At 39.6% G+C, this 13,185-nt stretch overlaps 1 protein-coding gene across 8 annotated transcripts in view; it reads right to left on the bottom strand.

Moving 5' to 3' along the window:
- Positions 1-2,130: 2,130 nt before the first annotated feature.
- The window catches only part of MAP2 (microtubule associated protein 2), a 744,831-nt gene continuing 733,776 nt past the window's right edge, over positions 2,131-13,185 (bottom strand). For 6 of the 8 annotated variants that reach the window (XM_033944572.1, XM_033944573.1, XM_033944568.1 and 3 more), the window contains one exon: positions 2,131-8,828. In XM_033944572.1, the coding sequence (XP_033800463.1) occupies positions 8,613-8,828 (216 nt within the window). In that variant the 3' untranslated portion in view covers positions 2,131-8,612. The remainder of the gene's footprint in view (positions 8,829-13,185) is intronic. The other 2 variants (XM_033944576.1, XM_033944575.1) reach the window with 1 other exon arrangement.

The raw sequence follows: 13,185 nt of genomic DNA, 5'->3' as shown, positions 1-13,185 counted from the left end.
TCTGTATGTGTTCCCAATTAAATATATCATATATTGTGTATGTTTATTTTGTGATAAATGTCTACGGTAGAGTTGTGAAAAAATTATTCACACACTCTTATGCCCATAGGGAAATATTTCAATTTTGCAATAACATTGTAACAATATAAATCTTGACCGCCAATTCCATCCTACCAAGGGAAAAAGACCTCAGACCATTTTGGTATTGTTTCAAATCAGCCAAAGCTGATCAGCTGAACAAAACAGTACTGTAATCAGAGGTCATAAAAAACCCCCCAAAATCTTGTATTTTTATGTTTAACTAATTGTAGAACTGTATATTATAGAAATTAATTTATCATAATGACTTAGCTTGTGGTTGGGAAATTCTTGATTCCAAATCCTGATTCTGACGGGCCTGTTTTGCCCAATGCTTCATCAGGGGAATCAGTCCAAAGCCCAAAGGTGGAGGCTGGGACTATACCAGATTTGTTGAACATAATGTAGAGCAGGGGTGTCCAACCTGCGGCCCGAGGGCCGAATGTGGCCCCGTGAAGTATTTTGTGTGGCACCAGTCGAGGGCGATGCAGTGTTTTCCTCTGCTGCCCCCGGGTGTTTACCATCTTGCCAGCTCCCTCCTCTGTTTTGCTGCAGTGTTTGCGCATTTGTGCGGCCCCAGAAACATTTTTTTCAGCTAATGCGGCCCAGGGAAGCCAAAAGGTTGGACACCCCTGATGTAGAGGGTCAGTCAGGAGAGATGGGAAAACATAACAGTACACTATAGTACTGTATAGTGCTTTGTCCGTCTCAACTTCCCCAGCAACAAACTACAGAAGTTGTAAACTATTCGGGCCATCATGAGTGTGGAGAGTGCTCTCTGTGCACTATAATGGAATGCACTAATCGATTTATCAATCCGAAAGATAAAAAAGAGTATATTCTTAAACACAATTCAAACTGTAAAACTCAGGGCGTGGTTTACGTCCTGAGATGCCCGTGTGATCTGATATATGTTGGTCAGACATCTCGTAAATTTTGTGTCAGACTCACTGAACATAAAAGCACCATTAAAAATCACAATCTAGGTGCTCCGCTGGCAAGGCATTGTATAGCCAAGCATCATGAATTTTCAACTTTGAAAGCATTGATTATTGAAGTATTAAAACCGAACATACGAGGGGTAGACTTCTGTAGAACCCTTGCTCAACACGAGCAAAGATGGATCAATCGTTTGAACACCTTATACCCCAATGGACTAAATAAACATATAGAGTGGCAACATTTTTATTGAAATTACGGGTAATGATGATAGGTTCTCTACAGCTATCGGTCACGTCATGACGTCAGTGATTTTCCGGCCTGACGTCATCACGTTACCGTGTTAAATAGAGGCTGTTGCCATTTCGAGTGTGATTGAGATGACTGATAGTGTGTGTTAAACAAGTAAGTAAGAACTGCTAGCCTTTAAAGTTTGTAAGGACTGACTTATGTTTAAAAACTAAAAACAAAAAATCTCTTTCTTTTGTAGTAGCTTGTTATACGTGAGAAACAGCCCTGAAGCAGTAGACAAACATTTAAGTCTACGAAACGCTGGCCACGTTGGTATCACATGATATACGAGCGCTGCTAAAAAATGAAAGCTAAAAGCTAAATAAGAAAGCTAAGTACTTTTTTCAAAAATATTATTGATTAACACCGAATGTTTAACAACAATTTGAAATTAGAAATGTGTGAATGATGTCAGTTTGGTCTCTAAAGAGTGAGTGTAGACACCTGACTTATTATATTAGATGAATTATGATCATTTTAAAGTAAAAGTTAAGAGGATATTTCATTAAAAAAGAAATAAAAAAATAAATATTAATAATAAATAGTAGCTATACTCTCTTTAAAATATTTATAAGATAGTTAGAATAGAGGATAGAATACACGTGGGAAGGAGACCGATGATTGGAGCAAAGGAGCATATAACCACGTTGAACTTTCGGTCTATGAAAAACGACTGTACGTGGGCTCCGTTACTGAGGTCTCTTCCTAAGTATAATTGAATTACTGGTGTTATACACCTTCTCTTAATTATATGGGAATATTTAGATAAATAAAACATAACAGTACACATACAAGGGAAAGAACCAAAATAACAAGCAGGAGATGACAAATGAATTTTATTTTTTGCAAAACAATCACTATACAGCAACAAATACGTTTGCAAATTGGATTGAAAAAACATGAACTAACTACCACCAGCCATTCAAGAAATTGCCTATGATAACAGGCTGTAAAGTTATCATTAAACACACAGGTTGATCACAGCGTACTATTTTCTGTTAAAGCCCAGCACAGAGAAAATGCTAAGATTTTCTCTTCACTAAAGTTGAAGTGTCCTTTTTTTAAAATCAGTTTGATCTTTCCAGCAGCGAGATCCACTTGCATAACCAAGTTCTTTAACAATAAACTGCAGAGCTCTGTGCCTTTCCCCTAATGGATTTTGACTCAGGGATGGTTTCTCGAGAGGAACATTCCAGAGCCTGGTTTCCAAAAGTGAGGATCTAAAGCAATTTTGCAGAATCTTAAAATCCACATAGTCTGGATTTCTGTGCCCTTTACATAAATGTGTAGGGAAAACATAGAAATTTTGAATTTGCATTAACATTACTCAAGAATTCTACTATGTTATTTGTAATATTAGTAGGTTTACCGCTATACAGTCATTGGTGGTACGGGATGTCTGGGTCACCTCTGACCCTCACAATATTCATCCCTGCCATGTTCTGATAGTTCATCACTGGAAAATCAGATTCATTTCCTCTGACCCAGCTTTATATTCTGTCAAGTAAGTAGACTGGCAAGATAGTTATTCTTTGGGCCCACTTCAAACCTGCCCTGCCAAAAAGACTCTATAATTAGGAACAATTTTCAAAAAATCCTCAAGAATAGCCTGCAAACAAATCAGCCCACCTGATTGGTTAATTTAGCTTTCACGGTATGCAAATTCCTTCTGTATGGGAGACAAGACAATCGAGAAATTCAGAACTAGGTCTCTGTTGCTCTAAAAGAGAGTGTGTTTCATTTACAAAACCTTGGTATACTGTATATGCACAAAATCCATGATTCAGCACAGGTTAAAAAAAAAAAAGAACTGTTACAATATGCTTCTTTTTCTCTGTTATATAACCCCATGATATTCAGTGTGTTGTGGTCAGCATTTTTACAGCCACTGACCACTAAACTTGGCAATTTAATGCTAGGACCATGTCAGACACCAGCTCTGGCACTGAATATTCAGGTTAACTGCTAACCCAAAAGCTATACAAGTGCTAGCCAGTATGTAATGCTGGCACCTGCAGAGCTAAGTGGGCAAAGACAGGATTTCCTTTTGTGCCTGATTAGCTAAATGGGCATCAGTATCCAATGTGACTGGTGCCCGCATAACTGCTGCCTCCTCCCCAGCTCTCTCACTGACTGTCCTGCACAGTGCTGTGGTGGGTAGGGGGCTATTTATTGGCACTATGCAGTTTACTGCTGCTGAATATCTGGGGATGACCTCCTGAGCAGGGTTTAAATGGGCAGGAGCCTCCCCTGCCTGCTTAAACCCTATGCCATATCTACTCCTAAGTGCTTATTAGGCACAGCAGTTTGTGGTACTCCTCCCACTCCCAATCGATATTAAAAGGTACATGTCTGTTTTGGACTACTACAATACCAAGTGGTTTGCTCTGGACTAGCATTGGACAGTGAGCTAGGAATACTCTTCAAACTGGCACACTAACTTTCCCAATTAATTCCACGTGGCATTGAGGGGCTGGCGGCAGCTTATATACTAACCGATTTATTGAGACAAACTTTAAAGGACCACAGTGGACTTCACCAGATGTGAACGCTTCTCCTTGAAAGTTCATGCCTCAATAATCTGGTTAGTCTCTAAGATGTCTCAATCCTGCCTGTCACATTTGCTGTTTCAGACCAACATGGCTACCCCTCTGGGTGATTTCATCATCCATGTGACCATCCACACAGCCATTTGTGCCTACATGACTGCAAATAAAACAACAGTGTTCCTGTTCTGTCCTCCTCTGGTAGTTGGCAAAATTGGCAAGCAGTTTTTCTGTTCTACAGTTGACTGTGCATGCTGGGATCCTGTTTACATGAAAGATGCAAATTAATACTATAGTGTATAATAACTTGATATCTGCTTTCATGAATATCATGTTCTAAACTCCCTGTTACAGATTGACCATGCAGTTCCCAGTTTAACTTTCTGGTTCACTAACTCATGATGGTGATCAGATATCTAGAACCTTTTTTCTAAATGACCAGCTTTGCGCATAGAAGAAAGGTTTTAATGGTTTCGGCATTTATTACTTTCAGAAAATTCAAAAAGGTAGTTTAGTATAAGTTCTGATATTAGTTTCATTCTTTCCATTCCAAAGTTAAGGTTCCCTTTTTCCACGTCGACTGTCTTGACTCCTAAACCCTCTGTTCTCTTCAAGTCTATCCCTTTGATCAGCTTCCTAATCATTTATCAATTGTAAGGCACCATGCTATTTAGGGTACCATATACAGAGAGTAATGCATGTAAATAAAAACCACTGAGTTAACATGACAATCATTAAATTAAAATGCCAATGACCAAATGCATTAAAGGGTATAGTTTGGATTTATAATTGTCACGAATGAACTGTTCCATATCAGACATTTTACAGAGGCTTGGTTAAATGAGAAAGGAGGGGGAGGGGGCAGAAATTAGTAGAAATATATATGCTTAAGGCCTGAAAACCAGAGAAGCGCTGGTTGAAATCCCACCAATCCTTCTTGTGACCTTGGGCAAATCAGTTAATCCTCCATTGCCTCAGGTATGAAATTTATATTGTAAGCCCTTTGGGGACACGGGAATACTGTGTATACTTGTTACCCACTTTGAATTACTACTGAAAAGGAATGAGCTAAATCTACAGTAGCTTTAAAAAGTTATAGAAGATCCAAATAAAATCCAAAGAGCTTAATTTTATCAAAGAGAAAACCACTCAGATGTCTTGGTCATCAGCTCCTTGATGGCCTTGGAGCTACATGAAGAGAGGCTAATCAGATGGTAATGAATGTCTGTTTCTTGTGATTTATGTGTATGTTTTTCCCCTACCCTTTACAACCTTGAAATGGTTGGAGCTAGAGCCAACAAAGGAGAACGATCCTTGGAGTGAGTCTTCCATTTTCGACAGCTGGGGAATGATATGATAGAGGGATAAAGCCCACAGTATTCTTATGAAAAAATGAATAGAGCACTTCTACCTCTAACCCTCTGTTGTAGTTCCTTCCTATTTCTCCTACTGTAAACCACGTCGAGCTCTACGAACGTGGAGATGATGCGGTATACAAACCTAAGGATTAGATTAGATTAGAGCATTGAACTAAAGCTCTCTAGAACAGTGGTCCTTATTAATGTTTAATATGGGGCCACTTTGGATTCTAATGAGATGGAGAGCTTCCACATATCTTCCCGTGCAGGGCTATGACACTGCTGACTAGCGTGTGTCATTGATATCCATCCTCACCTGCCTGCCTTCAAACTTAATAGGGGGGTAGTCTCAAGCTTGTGAGCATTTCCAAATGCATTCTCTTGTGTCCACTGAGAAATACTTTGTCCTTCAAGCATACAGCTCTTTGCACTCCATCCATTTTCCCCTTTCTGTCCTGAGCCTGGGTAGAAAGACATAGTAGGAAGAAAAAACAGAAAGACCATGGGGGCTGCCATTGGCCCCCAAGCTTTGCAATCAAAAACACTGCTCTATACTGTATTACATTTTCTATGGTTCCTTTGTCTGTTTTCATAATTTTTTATTTTTTTTTTTTGGGGGGGGAGGTATAAAAATCCATCTGTAGTAAAGTTAACCAAGACCCTTGGGTGATAGCTAGAATGAACATTTTTCTCATAATGCTGGCCATCATTTCAACCAGATATCATATGGTTCAGAGGTGCCTCCAATACTGTCAACACCACCAACTAAGCCTAGAAGGAAGCCATTCTTGTACTTCCATAGTAACTTGCTCAAACAGGTTCCTGTTTTATTTTGTCTAACACTGTCTTGCATATTTGTAATTTGAATCATTAAAACACTATTTCCCATGAGAAAGGCTGTGCTTAGTAAAAACAGCTTAGGATCACTGCATCAAGCAGAGATTGACTGACCCATTCATATCACTTTTTAAAACTCATTAAGGTCCTTTTATACAAAGAAAGATTCATATAAAATGCATTGGGCACCCTTGCAAGTGCCAAGCAGCTCCCACTAACTAACAAAACAAAAGAGGCAGTAGTGAAATCCCATGAAATTTCTACAGATTGCTGCTGAAGGCAAATTTATTTAGCAGCCACTAGTATCAGCATATTTATAGAATACTGCTTCTACTCACTTCTTCTACTGGCCTGCTCTCGGAAATGCAGCTTCTGACTGTCAATCTCCTCAAGGAAATGAAGAACATTCTCTAATTATTCTGTTACAGCCTCTTTTAAGTACAGTGTGTCCTCTTTTTCTGAATACTAATAATTTAAGAACATGTGGAAAGTATCGCCTTTACCGATTCTGTTTCTATCACAAAACTGAATTCGGCTAAGATGGACAACACCAAGGAAATCTTCTATAGAAGGATTTCTACATAGTCTTTACAATTATTCATAACCAGGTAGATGGACCATACAGGTCTTTATCTGCCATTATTTACTATCTTATATTGTAAATGTGATCCTGTTGTCCTCTAAGGCTGCTCTACAGAAGAGCAGATTTGCTCTGTCTACCATATATTTCATTCAACAGATTTGCTCTGTCTACCATATATTTCATTCAACAGATTTGCTCTGTCTACCATATACGTATTTCATTCAACAGATTTGCCCTGCCTACCACATATTTCATTCGACAGATTTATTTTTTAAATAAATATGGTTATCTTTGATTAGAGTACCTAGCACAGGTATATCTCTGTTTGTTTCAAGGGAACTAATTTCCCTTGTGGTGTCAAACAACTATCTTGGGTGTTCCTTTATGGAAAGTACCAACACTGCTCACTACTACAAAAAAAATCTAGACTCCTAACACTTTCAAGTTACTTTGGATTTTTATGGTTTTAATTGATTACTTTTAATTAAAGGTACACTGGATGACAATTCAGTTCAATGTACTATACCTCTGGAACACTAATCTACCATAACGAGACTTTTATTTGTCTTCATGCACACAGTTGATACACTGTAGTACTACTTGGCCTGAGCGTATCCACTGAGTTTTCATTGCTGTAGTATGCAACAGCTCTACTGTGTTATGACTTTATCTCAACAGGATATTTTTCTTTTTGTTTCAAAATGACATCACTGGAAGAAAAGTGAAGGTGCCCAGCTCTCCATGTCAATTTCAATTTTAGCATATGGCGACAGGAAATGCACAGTTCCTGGCTCACCTAAGGAGTGAATTGTTAAGATACAAATTCCCAGATCTTGTGCAACCCAACTGTTCGAAGACCTAAATTTGGTGGCTGAAATCCTTGTTTTGCTAGCATAGGGTCACAGCTTGCATTTCGGACAGAAAGCAACTTCATGCTAAATGATGTTGCCCTTTTAAATAGGGAACCCCCCCCCTTGCTAACATCTAACGTACTTTTACATACCTATAACTGCAATACCAAAAGGTGCAAAGGACACATACTGTGAATAAAGAAGTAGAATATTTAAATATATGGGAGAGTATCACAAATGGCCACGGAGAAATATATGTATCTATAATACTGTATCAAACAGATGGAATGGATGTGAAACTGGTCATGTATACATAAACATAGTTGCTTAACTGACATTTTAATGGGACACATGTCCACTACAAAAAAAAGTACTTTGCTTCTGTGGCTGCTCTTTCACAACACTTCTTAAAAAAAAAAAAAAGACAAAGAAATTGCATTTCAATTTCTTCTCCCTTCCCCTCCTCCCCAGTTCATTACACTGCAAATCATTTTTTTTCATCGGTTACCCACTGGCTAATGCAAGTATCCAGACCCACGACAATTAATAACTTAAAAGGAACCTTTTTATTTTCATTACCTTGTTTTAAATAGATCTATATATATATTTATAAAATAATACTAGATGCTGTTGCATGCCCTTGAATTCTGTAAGCAGATTCTCTAGCAGAATTTGAACTGGCGATAAAGATACAATGGGAGTCGCTTTCAACTGTGGATGAAAATGTGAAAATGAGCAGCTTGGACACAGGCTGAGGCTTTCGGAACATGGTGGGTAGGTTGGCAGCCTTCAGGCACATGTAAAGATATAAATGCATTTTAATCAGTGTACTCCATGCAAGGTAAATCAGAGCAAGAATGCCTGTCCTAGTTGATATACTACAAGTGTACCCATGGACAAAGCCAGTGTCTTCCTGCAGTAAATGGAATTCAGGTCAATTGTTGCAGCTAAGTTGGATTATAATTTTTTTTTGTTACTGTTTTTATTTATTGTTATCATTATTACAGTCTCTTGGGTTATGATTTCTTTTAAAAAGGAATGCATTTAACACACCTGCCCTGAGCCCAAAACCTGCCAAGAGCTCATGCCTAAATATTATTACTTCATACACTGTTTCAAGGGAAAATATTCATAAGCCTTGCTTGGCTAGGGCTGCAGTGACGTCTTCAGCCAGGGTGGCGAGCTGGGGAGACTCAAGCAGATTGATGCTGCCTGAGGAGGAGACATTGCTGAGTCGGTGTGGCGACGCTACACCGGAGCAGCCTGGTGACTGGGTGACGATCTCGGCGCCATGATCCACACGGGCTTTGGCCTGCTCTCGGAAATGCAGCTTCTGACTGTCAATCTGCTCAAGGAAATGAAGAGCATTCTCTAATTATATCTTACACAGAAATCTTACTTTGCTTAAGTACCACTTTGCTGTGGAGAGTATCCTGATGCAGATAAAAGAGACTTTATAGCACAGTTTCCCAAACTGTGGTGTGGGACCCCCCCAATGGGGTCACAAAACCCAAGTTTGGGGTAATGACCTAGGTGGGTTCTTCATAGGTGCATCATTACTTTGCACCTCCCGGGAGGTCACACAATTATTTGGCTGCAGTCATGGGGTCACTGCCACAGCAAGATTGGTATGCACTGTTTTACAGAATTACATGTCTCCCAAGAAACCTTCCAGTGCTAGGATTGTGTTGACTCTTGCAAATGTGAAAGATCATAGACATTGGGTTTTCTTAAACAGACTGACTTAAGCTGGGTTTTTCTTACAGAAGTGAGCCACTTATTCAATGGTGCTGAGCATTCCTCAAGGCCCACTACCAACTTTCTCTAACATAGCAGCACAAAGAGGCAGAGCAGAGGTCTCAACCAGCAATGCAAGCAGAAAGAACATCTTACTTGGGGAGCTTTTGCATCTGGCTGCATTTGAACAAATATTGCATGCACCTTTTACCAGTAGGCTTTGCTACAGGTATGTTGTTCTGCTTTAAATCTACTATGGGCAGAAAGAAATCAAAATCACTCATACCTGCTATTTATTTCGGTAGATGTTTTTCCAGAATAATCACAAAGATTTGAAATATGCCATCTATGTGCATAATTTTCCTCCCCTCACCTAAATATATCCTCCCAACCCAAAGAATACTTCCTCTCTATGCAGCTATAAATATAAAAGCAGTAGAAAAAATGCAAAGATTTAATAGTAGTGAAGGATGATAATTTTTAGAGAGTTGATTAATGCAAATGAAACATCTTTTTCCTGTATCTTCATTATAGCACAATGATCTAGAACAGGGGTAGGCAATTCCGGTCCTCGAGAGCTGGAGCCAGGTCAGGTTTCCAGGATATCCACAATGAATATGTATGAGATGGATCTGCATGCACTGCCTCCTTGAGATGCAAATCTATCTCATGCATATTTATTGTGGATATCCTGAAAACCTGACCTGGCTCTGGCTCTCAAGGCCCAGAATTGACTACCCCTAATCTAGAATGCTCAGCTTCCAGTGCCAATTCAGCACATTAATTTCTCTGGCAGCTGTGGTAAAACAACTTGATATCTCCTTATGGTTTATTAGATTTGATATACCACCTTTCATTAAAATTTACAACAAAGTGGTTTACAAAACAAATGGGATCTTTGCATTAAGCACTCAACGTGCAACTTAGCATGCGTTAATTGCTATCACACAAGAGTGCCAGGGGTCTTAGCAGTTTTCACATGCTGATTTATGCGATAAGAACTGAACTATATATTGTGCTAAAAAAAAAAACCCCACCTAAGTGCTATTTTATAAATGGTTCCTAAAGTTAGGTAAAATTTACAGAACAGTGCTTTTACCCAGGAGCTGCGTCTAACTTTTGGCATGAACAGGGCCTGTTTTAGACATGCTGGGGCCCAGGGCATAAATTAAGGAGGGGCCCCATCTTCTATCTATCTGTATCCCAATTTCCCCATCCTCCTTTAAATGACTTCTTCACACACAAAACAGACAGACAGACCTTCACCAAATAGAACAGTAGATCACAAATTAGAAACAGAAATATTAATACCAAAGCTGAACTGCAAATCCCCAAAAGTTAAACTCGACAAGTACTGTACTTCATTTTGAACACAATCAGTGGCATAACCATGAGAGGGGGTTGGACCTCCCACTTTAAGCTTAGGCCCCCTCAAAATGAACATCTTTGTTGCTGTAGCTGGTGGAGATCCCCAAGCCTCACCAACTGATGGCCACCCCCCCCCCCCTCTCAGGTCCAGTGACCAGAACTTTCCAATTTCTGCAGCTGTCAGCAATATTGCAGAGTTGTTGCTGCTGCCTTCCCTCCTCCCTGTCCCTGCATGGCTTTCATGCATGCATGAAAGCAGTGGCAACTTGAGGATATTGCCATTAGCTGCAAAGCTTGGAGATTTCTGGTTGCTGAACTGGAGGAAGATGTCTTCAGTTAACAGGGCTTGGGAATCCCCACGAGCTCAAGTATTTATATATTGCACTCAGGCCAGGAGAAACTATGCTACCCATACACTAAGTTTGGGCTCCAGTCCCTCCTCCAAATCAGCTGTATGACTATGCCACTGAACAGAATACAAAAAGAATTGTGATGCACCTATCCCAAAGATAACATATTCCAGGTAATATATTCAAAATAAAACAATTTGTTCTACCTTGTTGTCTGGGCATTTTGTTTTTCCATCATGTTGGTCCCAGTTTCTCTTTTTGCTTTTTGTCTATCTTCTACTAATTCTCATTCCAGTGTCTGCTGTCCATTTTTTCTCTTCTTCTCTTGGTCCATTCCCTCCTTATGTCTGTCTCCAACATATTGATTTTTCCCTTTCAGCTTTCCTAACTTTTTCTTTTCTGCCTCTGTCCACTCAAATCTTGCCCTCTTTCTCACCCTTCTTTTTAATTTTTCAACTACCTCTCAAGTCTCCATCTCCTCTCAGTCCCTAGCTCTCCCATTTCCCATCTCATTCTTTCCTGAGCCTCCTATTTCCTTCTATCGACTCCCCATGACCACATTTCAAACACTGTTCTCACACTCATCTTGTCATCTCCCTTTTGAACTCATCCAAATAGCTCACCACTTTTAGAATATCCATCCCTCTCTCCACTGATCAGGCTATATCTCCCTGTCCCTTTCTCTCCATCCCCTAGCATCTTCTTATCCCAGCTCTCTTCCCTCCTGTCATGCCATGGGTCCATCTCTCCCCCTCTCTCCCCCATGTTCCAACAATTTGCTCCCTCTGTTTACTGTTCTTCCCTCCCCCTTGATGCTAAACAATGAGATGGAGGGGAAAAAAGAAATGTTGCATCTCTCTCTCCCTACCACCCCAAGGCCTAACATTTCTCCCTCCCTTCCATCACCAGGTCTCTTTCTCTTCCCAACTGCCCCCATCCCATATCTCTCCCTACCTGCCTCCCTCCCTTCCCCAGGTCCACCATCTCTCTCTTTTTTTTCCCAACAATCCTGCCTTCAAGTTTGTCTTTCCCCAGATCCAACTTCTCTCCTTTCAGACCAATGCTCACCATCTCTCTCTCCTCTATTTCTGGCCCCATAAGCTCTCCCCCCCCCCTGCTCAGTCTAGCAATTCTTTTAATACTCTCCCCCTTCGTACTTTAAAAAAAAAAAAAAAAAAGTTAGTACAGGGAACTTCCTTGGCCCAGCCTGTTCTCCCTCTTCTCTCTGCGCCAGTCCTATGTCGCCCTCACTTTGTGTCGCTGAAAAATCCGCCAGCCTCGGTGTGCACATTTGAAATATGCTCAATGACCCAGAGACCACTTGAGGGTACAAATCCAAGGTCTAGGTTTAACCATCCAATCTTTGCATATTGTTTTTAGGTTACAATTTCTTCTTAAAAGTTAATTCAAAAATCACAGCTCTTTATATCTTTGTGATTTTTTGAATTAACTTTTGAGAAGAAATTGCAACACAAAAACAATATGCAATGACTGGATGGTGAGACCTAGTCCAGTGGTCTCCGGATAGAGAAATTGATTGGTATACAATTTTTTGGATATATCTGGGATTATTGAAATTTTATGCAAATCTAGGCAATTTAATTTTGCTTTTTTTTCTGCGTTACATGCATAAACTTAGTGCACTTTATTAAAAGGACCCCATAATGTTTTAAGGATAGTAACTTAATCAGGACTATGGACTAGTAGCCTATATTTATGCTGATGATATTCTCATTCTTTACACTGCGTACACCCAGATGCTATACATTTTTCTCCTTTACAGGCTGGTCTGTCAGCAATTGCTATTTGGTTAAAATCTCATTGTTTAGTCCTTAATCCACAAGAAACCTACAGGGTGCTGGTTGACAGGACATCTTTCTCAACCTCAGGTAGATCTGACCCTATTTAAAACCCAAATCACTCTGGTGGTGGTGTTTCGGTTTTTGGGAGTCCGTGTGTCTTCTTTGTCTTAAACTAACTTCATCTAATCCATGATTATTTTGATAAAAGTGCATTTCACTCAGTATCGCAAGCTCTGCTTATTTCATATATTGATTACTATAATATTGTATATCTGGGAAAGGTTATGGAGTAATCTAAGATGTCTACAAACTCTTCAAAATATGGCTGTGCGTTTGATCATGTTTCTCCATTACTGAAAAAAGTTGTATTGGTTGCTGACAAATTTTAGGATACTGTTTAATTAAATTAAATTATTATTTATAAACCGCTTATATCCTAAGTGGT

This window comes from Geotrypetes seraphini, chromosome 5, assembly GCF_902459505.1.
Source record: "Geotrypetes seraphini chromosome 5, aGeoSer1.1, whole genome shotgun sequence".
Taxonomy (NCBI): domain Eukaryota; kingdom Metazoa; phylum Chordata; class Amphibia; order Gymnophiona; family Dermophiidae; genus Geotrypetes; species Geotrypetes seraphini.
This window is presented reverse-complemented; position numbering and strand designations above follow the sequence as displayed.